The sequence below is a fragment of the Tamandua tetradactyla genome, chromosome 5, assembly GCF_023851605.1.
Source record: "Tamandua tetradactyla isolate mTamTet1 chromosome 5, mTamTet1.pri, whole genome shotgun sequence".
In the NCBI taxonomy this organism is placed as follows: Eukaryota; Metazoa; Chordata; class Mammalia; order Pilosa; family Myrmecophagidae; genus Tamandua; species Tamandua tetradactyla.
Window position 1 is genome coordinate 105606296 of NC_135331.1, and position 12391 is coordinate 105618686.

The 12391-nt window shown below is 39.4% G+C and overlaps 1 protein-coding gene across 2 annotated transcripts in view; it reads left to right on the forward strand.

The window, feature by feature from the left end:
* The first annotated feature begins 2978 nt into the window (after window positions 1-2978).
* The window catches only part of LOC143684755 (putative adhesion G protein-coupled receptor F2P), a 39855-nt gene continuing 30442 nt past the window's right edge, over window positions 2979-12391 (forward strand). Inside the window, exon 1 of one of the 2 annotated variants that reach the window (XM_077162018.1) lies at window positions 2979-3253. Coding sequence is in view for 1 of the 2 variants with exons in the window: in XM_077162017.1 (XP_077018132.1) it covers window positions 3119-3154 (36 nt within the window). In the remaining variant the exon portion in view is untranslated. The remainder of the gene's footprint in view (window positions 3254-12391) is intronic. The other variant, XM_077162017.1, reaches the window with a different exon arrangement.

Sequence of the window (12391 nt, forward strand, 5' to 3'; positions counted from 1 at the left end):
TGTGATAATACCGACAAGGTCCCTCCCGCCGTGATCCTTACCTTCTAGTTGGGGAGATAGACCATTTACCAACAAGCAAACAATTAAGCATGATATTTTTTGTCAGTGGGATATGATATGAGGGAAATAATGGATATAGAGAATGACTTGGTCCCTCTTTAGATTTGGTGTTAGGAATATCTATTTAGCTACATTTGACTACAGTTAATGGAAAACCTGACCAACAATGGCATAAGCCCTAAGAGCATTTATTGTTTATTTAAAAGGCCAGAACGGGTGCATGGGGAGTTCAGTGCTAGAATCCTCACCTTCCACGTGGGAGACCCAGGTTCAATTCTCAGACCATGCACCACCACCCCACCACCCCAAACAAACAAACAAAAAAGGCCAGAAGTTATTGGTCCTGGGATGGGTTCAGTAATTCAGTAGTGTCAACAAGGACAAAATTTTTTCCATCCTTCCATTTCCCCATCCTCAACATGCTGGCTTTTGCCTCAGGTGCATTGCTTCATGGTTGCAAGATGGCTACCATAGCTGGAAACTTTACATCTTCTCATAAATAGTTTTCAAAGCCAGAAGGGGGAAAGGGGTCAGGGAAGGGGAACAAGAAAGCTTTCTTTCTGTAGTGTAGCTCTTTCATTTTATTAGGAAAAAGTTCTTCATAGAAGCTCCCTCACCAACCCCCCACCCCCACCCCTGCGACAGATTTTTCCCTAAAATTCATTGAACAGAGCTGGTCACCTGCCTATACCTAGTTCAGTTGCCAGCAAAGAAGACCTGGATTGTTGTCATTGGTTCAGAACAATTATGAATCATCAAATTGGGATTCTTTCAACACAGAAGAAAGTGGGATGATAGCTGGGTTGGTTTATAATGACTGTCACATCAGGGAATGCTTCTTTGAGGAGACGACTTTGAATTGAAACCTAAAGGATGAGATGGTGCTAGTCTGGTGTAGCACTTACCATTGGTGTAAAATAGGGAGATGGGCTGGGGCGGTTGGTCATAGAAGACCTGGTAGAGAAAGAGACACTTGAGGACAAGAATGAGTCAAGCAGGTGAAGCCGTGGGCACAGATAGGAGGAGCCCTTTCAGATGGCAGTAAAGGCCAGGGCAAAAGAAAAGGGATGCAAACCAGTCTGTGTGACTGGGCAAGATGAATAAGGCAGGGTAGTTTGTAGGCTGGTGGAGATGACTTCAGAGGGGAAGATTCAGATTCTAACATTATGAAATAAATGCCAAGGGAGATGTATATAAAAAGAAAGGCACTCAGCTCCACCTGATGACAAGGAGTTAGCCAATGAACAGAGGTTGGAAGGATGCCCTCCGCATAGGGCATTGCACGCACAAAGCCTTGGAGGCATGAAACGATGTGATGAAGACATTTGTTAAAGCATTACCAGGGTATAACGTGAGCCAGGGAGTGACCAGTGGTGAGGCTGGAACCACGCTCAGGAATTTTGCTGTATTTAGTTTAGGCCAGTACCTGCCGTTCAAGAAGTTGGGAGTTCCAGCTTGGGTAATAATGGCTGAATTGACTTTATTATTTGGGCTGTGAAGGGAAGAACTCTTCTGTCTTTTATATTCTTGTCTTTATTGATGCTCAATATCAGTTTGTAGAACAAATGGACTGTGAACAACACTTGGGCTTTCCTGTTGCCAAAACCCTCTGCTCAGTGTAGATTGAATGTTCTTCAAGGCCTGGCCCAGCCCTGCAGCCTCTATGATGTGGCTCCCGACAGTCCAGTCTTCAGCATAACCTCCCTCTTTTGGACTTAGTGCTTCAACTTTTAGCAAAGAAGTCCTTGAATGTTTTTCATGTTTATGCATCTTCTCCTCCCAACTAGATGGTGAGCCCTGAGAGGGCAGGGGCCATATTTTATGTAAATCTGTATATCAATAGACATATGGCACACCAGGCAAATGATATATGTATAATGGAAATATGATTGAATTTGCCAATTCTACGGATTGACTTGAGTGAATTTCAGGAGGGAAGCCTTCAGTCCCAAAATTCTCGAACCAAGAATTAGTTAAAAATAAAACAAAGCACTCATGGCAGCTATAGATTTTCTCATCTTGCCTTGGTCACTCCATAGAAGACCCAGAGAAAAGTCCAGACAATTAAATGAGGATGAGGGAATGTTGGGATTAAAAGTAAGGGCTGCCTCCCAAGAACTTCTCAGTGAGGGTTTTAAAAAATATCATATGCCTAATAAGTATGGGTGTAATTTTTGAAACATGGAATTAGGGGAGCCACAAAAACTATGTATGGTGGAAAAAAAAAATGGAAAGGATTTAGAGTGTTTCAAAGATGGACTGACCATGCTGCCATCCAAATGCCTTGATCCTTGTATCAGTCAGCATAGGCTACATCGTTTTGAGTTAACAATTAGCTCCCAAATCTCAGTGACTAAGAAAATAAAGAGTAATCTACTGCTTATGCCCATCATTGATCATCAGGGTCTTCTGTTTATCATTGGTCATTCAGGGATCCAGGCTGATGGAGTAGATACCATTTAGAATTGCTGATCACCAAGGCAGAACTACTTGCATGGCCTAACCCAACCGCAAGAATTTTAGGAATTACAATCCTACATTATCCCTGGAAGTGGGGACAACCAGAGACAACTGGGAGACCATACTGCCATAATCCTCAAGATTAAAAAAGACAGCCAGAGGCAGAGTGCCAAACATAGGCACTTGTGGTTTCCGTATCTCACCCTCATTCTTAGGCCAATTCACTAGGTTGTAATAGCTATGGCCAAATACCCTAGACCCTAGGCTACCGCCACAGTCCTGGATCTTTTGCCAAAGAGCAAAGCCTTTGTTTTTTGTGAGAGTCCCTATGTGTCACCTAGTGTCTGACTCATCCATTCTCTGGCACTGTGCCCCTCCCACTACGGGAGCTACTCCCATGCAGGACTTGTCTGTCAGGCTGCAGTGCCCCTGCACATGGGGCTGGCTGCCTGCAAGAGGGCAGGGCCCAGCCTGCCTGCCTCAGCCTGAGGATTTGCAGCAAGATATGACATTCAGGGCTAAACTGACTGCTCAGAGGCACAAGAGCCCAGCCTGCTGATTTGCAGCAAGATATGACAAAAGAAAACCACTGACGCCCATGTCTTTGGCTGCCAGAGAGTGGGGTAAATTGCAGGTGATTTCTTGTTGGCCAGTCGCAGAGAGTAGTCCTACATCCTCCTTCTCTTTCCAGTGACTTCTTTTGGAGAGGAATTTCAGAGACAAGCCGCCAGTTGTGAGTCTTTGGTAACTTGGGATTTAACTAATAACGCATACAGGTATATATTGGTGATTAAGTATTAAAAAGGAATTTGGTAATTTGGAGGCACTTTGTATAATTCAATAAGAGCATCATTCTGGTATAAGAACATTTTTGTTTTCACTTATTCTCTCTGTTCAGCGGTCCCCCTGACCCCATTCAAAAATCAGAGGATTGGAATCTCTAAAAGACTGATTTTATTTTTTTTGATGACCTCCAAGTGACTAAATGAAAATAGAGATGCTAATGAGCTATTTTATCATTATTTCCCCTGATGCAACTGTGTAACATTTTATCTAAATTTTGACTGATTATCAAGGTATCACCAGTCTTAAAGGCTCCTTGAAATCAGAGAAATATTTTTTTACACCTTTTAAAAGAATCCTGTGGCATTCATTCTTGATTCTAGACATTCTATTCCTCAGATCAGATTTTCTCAAAAAGGAATGTAAACTTCGGGGACATTTGCCTTGGTTCATAAGCTTGTCTTCATTATGCTGCTCTTTGCATGGGGGGAGAACAGTGAACCCCCACGTCTGCATTTCCATTGCCTTTCATATCGTTATTCAAATATTGTTCCAACTGGAGCTCAATTTTGTTTTTTTCTTTTTCTGAAAGGGTTCTTTGTCAGTATTTGTTGAACGTGAATTTTAAAACCTAATTTTTAAAAAACTTTGATTTTTTGAAGCTTAAAAAATGTGTTTTCCCTCCTTAAAGTAAATGTTTAGATGACAGGATAAGGCTTGAATTGATCCCTCACTATTTCTGGTTTATTAAATTTCCTCTTTCAAAGTTCATTCATATTCTTATAGTTTGGAAAAATCGATATGTTTGTAGCTCAGAGGAATAATTTCCACTATATTTCTGGGCAAATGTTAGCCTTTGTATTATATGTCTTCAAAAATCCCTACCAATGATATTTGCATAATATAGAGTTACAACACCATTGTCTTTTTGCAAAGTGAATGAAAATTTGCAAACAGAAACCAAGACTCTTATTCAAAGAGACCAGGGGACAGCTCAAGGCTTGCCCACACGGATCCCAGGCCTGGAGGGGCTGGGGGGAAGGGGTGGTTTGCTCTGGGGCTGAGTGATAAGGGAGTGCATTGTCCATGAAGGGTAATATTTCTAAATATGGCTACAAAGAAGAATGGTTTCAACTACAAGTTGGTATTATTTTTATCTTCAGCATGCTCTGGCAACTCTAAACAATGTCAGTGATAAAGCACTCCTTCCCGCTGGGGCAGACCGCTCTCTCTGCAGCCGGGTGGGGTCTCTGACCTCCTTCTGTGACGAGAGCCCACCCAAGGACACAGTGGAGAGTTCCTCAAAATTTTAGCCGGCTACCAGTCCCATTATCTTGGGAATTCATGGCTCTGGGTTTGTTACTTTTATTTATTTTTTATTGTTTGGCATGGGCAGGCTGTGGGAATCGAACCCGAGTCTCCAGCAGGGCAGGCGAGAACTCTGCCACTGAGCCATGTTTCTCACCCTGTTATTTTTATTTGTCATTTCCCTTAACATAATCCCCACCCCTCAGGCCCGTAAAACCCCTGGTTTTATTTTTTTTTTAGGAGTGAAGCTATGGAAACTTAGTGTGTGTGCATATTATTTCATGATCTTTTGACTGAAGTGAATAAAATCCTGAGTCACACTAGCTTAAGCCCAAAAGGTGATTTATTATAACAAGACTGTGATATCCCAATAGAACACAAGGCATGAAGTATAGTTTCCTGAGTGTCACCAGGAATCTCTCTTTTATCTTTTTCCTTCTTGGTGTACCTGTTTCATTTTGCTCTGTCGTTCTTTCTGGACTTGTGTTGTTCTCAAGCATCCATCTGTACATGAACATCATCCAGGGAGGAAAAAACATCTATGCCTAAATGTTAATTAACAATTAGTACAATCTGGGTAAAGGGGTAAATAGGTGCTCATTGTATTATTCTTCTAACTTTTCAGCAGTTATGAAATTATTCAAAGAAAAAGTTTGAAGAAAGATGTTAGTGTCTGAGCATTATTTCCAGAAATTCTGATTTTATAGGTCTGGATGAGGGCCCATTCACTGGCATTTTTAGAAGCTTCTCTGAAGATCTTAATGTATAAATCGGGGTTGGAAATTACTGTTATGGGCCGTCTTTTCCAGCTTCTCTAGAAGACAGTGAGTCCAATTCTTTTTTCCTGTTGAAGTTTCAAAATTCCCTGTGTGAGGAATGGCCCAGGGTCGATCAGCTGCCTACCCTGACCCGGTCAGCTCTGGCCAGGTCCATTGTTCAAACCGGGTGCACTCAGAGAGAATGTGGAAGGACTAAAAGTGGGGTGAGGGGGTAGGTAGGTAAAATGATTAACAACAATGATAACAACAACAATAATAAGCAATACCAGTGTATTTCTCTAACACAAATACAAAGTGAGTCTTAAATGCTAAATTTGAGAACATCTGGCTGTTGATAAGCCAGAGGCATTATTTCTTATTATAGCTATTCTTACGATTATGTCTTTGTTTTAAAAGAATGGGATGACAGAGAAGTATTCCTCGCTAATATGAAATTTTCTATAGTTTATATAGAAAAATATGTTACATATATTTGATAATGAAAAAACCCTGTCTGTATCAGAGTGGGCCTTACAAGTTGCTATACATTTAATAATGCATTCATTATTATACATCCATAAAATTATTTCTGTACATTAATAAATACCATTCATGAAGGTCATAACTTGGCAATGTTCCAATTGTAGCAGGTATATTTTACTCCACAACACATGTAGTTATAAAAATATTACTTTTACGTGAACAAGTTTACTGAATCAATGAATGAGTTCTGAGTCACACTCTCTCACAATTATTTTACAGGAAATTCCATCTCAGTCTTGTTTGGACGGGCTGCCTCTTATCAAGGGTTGAGCAAGAATTCTGAGAGTCTTAGACAGTCTCAAATTGTCATCTTAGCTGGGAGAGAGTGACATTCACACATCTGTGCAGGCTTGGGCATGGAGACCTTCTGTGATGGTTCTTAAGAACTTGGCTCTCAGAGTTAAGACCTCTGCACCCTGAATCTCCCACTGGGGGTCCCAAAGCCTCTAGGGGCATTGTGTTATGTATGAGCACATGACCAGGGAGTCCATAAAACCTGCCCCTTCTCCACCCCAGGAGGAAATTCTTTCCCTCTCCTGTTTCAAATCTCTCTCTGTTTTTCAGTATCTTCCCACCGTCACCTCTTGAGCTAAGTGTTTATATAAAAACAAAAGCCTGTGTGGTAATTGCATTCTGGGTACGTAACAATTTTTTCTTTGGCCCTGCAACACAAAACTTTCAATAATCTTTGAGTTATAGAGCTTAAAAAATGTCTTTAAAAAAATGGTCAGGGAGGATACATCTTAGTTCATCACTCATCTACAGCAGTGAGTAACACATGCACACGCACACACACACATGAATGCGCATATACATGGTCTGAAGAAATTATTCTCTCATTCAAATATCCAGATACAGATCTCCACGTCCAGAACTATCTCTCAAGGACTGTTAAAGTGTCTCAATGCTTCAGGGGAACAGTGTTAGTGAACAAAAGCAGGAGTTGCATAATGCCGATGTAACCTATCTGAGCAGTCATGTTTCCAGCTGGCTCCAAAAAGAGAGCTGGGCTTCCGATGGCAAGAACTGGACTTTGGAAGAGAAAATGGCTCTGTGATTCCTAAAGGATCAGAGTAGGAAGAAAGGGGAGAAAGAACATATGATGACAGAAGAGTGGTTTCCCATGGCCCAGAGATGTAGCAGAGAGTATGCCTGGCTCAAATCATCTTTGACCATTGAAAAAACAGTCAGCGTGGTTATAAATCTGGCTGCCAGAGATAGAGTTGCCCCAGATGTTTCAGTGTGGGTGAAGCAGGGCTGAGCACTCTGCCCAAAGACCAGCAATGATTGTACATCTCAGCAGAAGCCAGTGTGGATGGAGGCTTACGTTTGGAACGCAGATCCATTTTTCCAGATGCCCGGGTACCATCGCTGGGGAAAGAAGAAGAGGATGGAAGAAAAGCTCAATGGACCAAGAGACTGCATTTATATTGAATGTCAATGACTTTACCATGTGTGGGCAAGTTTTCCATCATTGGCTCAAACAAGGGCTCTGGTACTAATTAAATTCAATGAAAGAGGCAAAAACAATTGCATCTCTGCACATCTGAGTTTCATGATAGCCAAATGGGTCCTGCTACACACGGTCGTGGTCTTTGTGTACCTGTCTTAAGTGTAAGCTATAAGGACTGGTTCTTCCTGAATTGATTTACCCAGAAGGCCTTGCCTCCCTCCCAAATATTCTGCACATTGCTGACTGTCCCTCTGAGAGGCTCGTCTCTTTCACCCGGGCCCTCTGTGTCTTTGCTCTCCTTGATTGGTGCCCTCCTTCTGGGATCTTGTGCCAAGAAAACCATCTCAATGCCTATTTGATGCAAAAGTCTCTTCTTTCCCACGACCAAACTGTAAACAAGTCACCCTTGAACATAAACATCACTGCCTTGACATTTATGTTTTCATTTAATCACCCAGAATGGGCATAAAGTAATATTTTTAGAATACAAAGATTAAGAACGTTTATCACCCAGAGATTTTCATTAATAGAAATTTGAAATGGTTCCTTCTAGCAAGATGTAAGGTGAACATAGAGAAAGGACATGTGCTATGAGAATGAATGTAAACTGTTAGGAACCAGAGAAAGCAGGTGTCTTTTTCCAATACATAGAATTAAAATGGTTGAAAATATTCTTTCAGTTTTAGGATATAGAGAGCTCCTTGTTTTAATACTGTTTATTATTTTTGAAAACCCAATTGAGGGGCTTTTCTTCTTATCATTTATAAAATATTTTAACATAAAATAATTATTAATAATACTGCCATATACCCATGTTTGTATGTAATAAAGGACAGATATAGCTATATAGATATATTATAGATAGAGAGCACTAAACATCAAATGATATGGATCTAAAATTCATAAAATTCATAAAAAATCATAAAACTATTTCCAAAGTAATCTGAAATTCCAACTTGTGATTTGATTTTTAAATATGACTGGTGGTTTATTATGCATTTATTAGTGTAATTATTAAGCCACTGAGTCAAGAGGTCCACAGTTTTAACCCCTGTGCTGCTATACTAATCAGACTAGAGATGCTGCTCAAAGTTTCTCACGTCAATATTCTCATGTTGTGAAATGAAAATGAGTCATTTCTCATGAATGATCACAGTCAAGAATTATATACATATTCAAATTTACTGCTTTTATAAGATATCCAGAGGTCAGAAATCATTCTTATGTGATAAACTGTTGTCTGTTTTTAAAGTATTTTTATTTTATAACAGTTATTTTCTAACATATTTTTATGTTGTGCTCTTTGATGTCTGGCTTCACTCACATGAATGATTCAGTATTGGGATGCTTTTGCAGAAATATGAAGCATTACAACACAATGTATTCTACAGATATAATAATAACATGGCTTTTATAGAAAAAATAGCTAAGGTCTATCGAATTCTGAAAATAATAGCAGCACTTCAGGAAAAAACTGATGGTAATGTGAATGTATAAGTCTTGAAACAAACTTTTTGGGCTAAATGTCACCTAAACATCATCACAACTCCCTTATTTCTCTTTATTTCTAGACTAGCTTCTCCTTCTGTGTTTTCTCTCTTGAGTAATGTAATCAACATTCATCCAAATACTTAGTCTAGAAACATCAGTGTCATCTTTTTCTCTGCTACATTTTTCACATGCATTGTCCTCCCTAAACTTTTGTCTTTCTCTTTAAACCCAGTTTTTAATGGTCTTCTCCTCTTCACTTTTCCCTTTTGCTTATTTGGTCATCAGGTCCTGTCACTCTTACCTCGTAATCAGCTTTTGAATCCATCTCCCTGATTGTAAGGATTCAAAACTTACTGCCTTAGTTCAGGTCCTTCATTTTGCTCACTTGGACTGTGGGATGATATCTTTTCTGGCTTCCTGGCTCTAGTCTCTGTCTTCTCAACTACTCTCTATTCTTCTGGCAAAATAGTCTTTCTAAATGAAATGTGAGCATGCCATTGAAAGATTTGATGTCTCCTCATTGTCCATAGAAGGATCCAAGTGCTTTATCATGGCACAGAACCAGCCTCATGTTGGCATCAGCTTAGCTGACAAGCCACGTTTATCACTTCCCCATCATACACCGTGTGCTCTATCTCTGTGTCTTTCTCGGCTATCTCTGAACGTGCCTGGCTATTTCATATCTCCTGTCTTTGGACCAGCAGTTCTGCTTGGAGAGTTGCTCTTCCTCACCCTCTGGTCATGTCCACACTGAATATGACCTTGTTTCTGACGCTCCCCCAATGCCCCTTAGGGAGAACCTATCTCCTCTGCTTTGGATTTCCAAAGTATATTTTGTGTGCCTCAAAGAGGATACATATGGCATATTGTAAACCTGCTTATGTTATCTGTTTCCCTGAACAGAAGATTCCCAGAAGATACCGAAGATTCCCAGAAGGCCATTCCATGTTTTATTTGCCTCCACAACCTGTCCATGGAGCCTAAACTTTACTTGACATGAAGCAGGCCTAATGTAAATGTTTTATGAATGAATGAATGAATGAACTGAGGTAAGGAGAAGTCAAGTGTCTTGCAAATGTCATACAACTAGTTCATAACACAACTGGGGAAAGGACAAAATTTTCTGAGTTTCAACTTGCTTCATGCCCTTTCTACCACAATATTAAAAAGCTTATTTTTGTAATTGTAAAACTATTTATAGGGGCGGTACAACAGTGGATCAGTGGCAAAATTCTCCCCTGCCATGCCAGACACCAGGGTTCGATTCCTGGAGCCTGCCCGCACAAAAGAAAAGAAAAGAAAACAAAATAAAACTATTTATAGAAAATACAGAATATTGAGAAAGAAGAAAAAAATATTATTCTTCATTTGTATTTGTAATTTTCTTATTCCATTCCTTTCCAGTGTTTATTAGTTTTCTTCTTCAAACTAATTTCTAGATATTAGAAAAAATCTCAAGTATAAATAAGAAAATAATAATAACCCAATTTCCATACCCAGAATTATTGGCTATTTAATATTTTATTTGTCTATTTCTTATTCTTGTCCTCCTTTTTAAATCTCTCTTCTGTGCATAGGATAAAAGAATTCAAAGAGAGAAGAAAATTCAAAGGATAAAGGTAAAAGAAACCATCCCAAATCCTGCTACCTAGAAACAAGCATTGTCAATAGTTAAACATTATTCCAAATACGTTTTCATATATAAGAACATGATAAATTAATGAATAGGTAGATGTAAAGAAAAATAGAAAACAATAAATTACAAAGAGGTAATTATACTGCATTGGCTAATTTAAGTAAAAGTAACCAAACTTAATTTAATTTAATTTAAATTGAAAAAAGAAATGAAACAAGTAGAACTTAATGGCATTTTGAACATCTATAAGCTTTTTCCCCCTTACAAGAGATACTATTTCCTGGAACATCTCCTAAAGTTTAAAAGAGGGATCATGGAATATATTGAAGTTGGAGGCTGTAAGTTTTTTTTTTTTTAATTTCCCCTTAGCAAGTTTAGGCAATGTGGATTTATTCCTTAGTGAAAATATGAGGATTCAGCACCTTCAAATTTTCTTCAATTTTCTCTCATCTCAATTTTTGACAGTTTACATTTCAATTTTTACGTTTTCTCCTTCCAAAATTTCGGGGGCTTTTACTCTTGCATTTTATCTAAATATGTATATATTTTGGTTACATTTTATGCTTGCTCTACCACGGAGTACAATTATCCTTGCTGTGGATTACCTTTGTCTGTTTTACATATCTATAACCTTCTCTCTATTTGCATTTCCCTTTTTCTTTCTCATCAGCATTCCTGTAGTTATATCGTCTTTTTTTATGTTGATACTTTATTTTTAATTGTGTTTTTTGCTGCTTGAAGTTCCTATTCACGAATTTCACGTTACATTAGTCTTTGAAGTTTTCTCTCAATCTATCATTAAATTATTTTTTCTCTGCTTGCCAAAATTAGTGCTCATAGTAACTTGTTCTATAGCTTGAACTAATTATGAGGAATTTCCTTATATATGTGTGTGTGTTATAGTAGCTCCTGTGTTGGGTTCTTTGGCTGTCATAAGCTCTGTTCCTTTATATTTTTCTTCAAAAGATTTCCCATCTCAAATGTTTGCACTATCATGACACCATTTCCTTTTCTCTTGCTTACGCCTAAATTGCTTTCTCCTCTCCATAACCAATGATATTTTGTTCTTTGCCAAAATACAGTTTGAGATCTGGGTATGTTGTGCTCTGTTCACTTGTCTGCAGTCTAAGTGAATGGCAAGAGCAATAGAATTTTCCGCAGCAGTTATACCAGTCCAGCTCCCAGTAAGAAATAGATGGTACCATCAAAAGAATTTGACTTGAAAGGGTTTGATGGAAAAGAACGAACTGAAGAGAATTTAATGACGAGACTCTTCACAGAAGTGCGGGCAGGGCTAAGGGAATGGACAAGAGCTGGTGAGGTAGAGGACCAGCAGGAATGGTGAAGCATCAGCACTTTTGGACCCAAGAGGCAAGAAGAGGAAAGAGTGTCGCTGGGACTTGGTGAGAACATGAAAGAGAGAATGCCCAACAGGAACTGCAAACAAAGATAAAGCAGTGACTGCTAGGACTGTGCCCACAGAGGGAAAGAAAAGGAAGAATAAGCACCCTCCTCTTTTTCTTCTCTCGCTCTCTAATCTCTCGCCAATGACTCCATTGAAAAAAAATCCCAACTGGAAGCCAGTAGACAAGAGGGTCTCCAGAGGTCAGCCTTTTGGGCATCAGAGCAGGATGCAGAAGGAAGAAAATAGGCCTAGTAGGGCGTGGGGAACAAATGGAGAGCAACCAGTCCAACTGGGCTCAGCTGTCTGATTCTGAGATTTTGTTAAATTCCTCATACCAAGATTTATTCCATTTTCTTGGGTGGCATGTACCAGAGGAAGATATTGTTAAGTTCTGGGTTATTCTCTGACTCTGGGCATAAGCCCTGGAGTCTTATATCTTCATCAGAGAGAGTCAGCCTCAATTGTTACCTGCCCCATTTCTCAATGCATCCCCA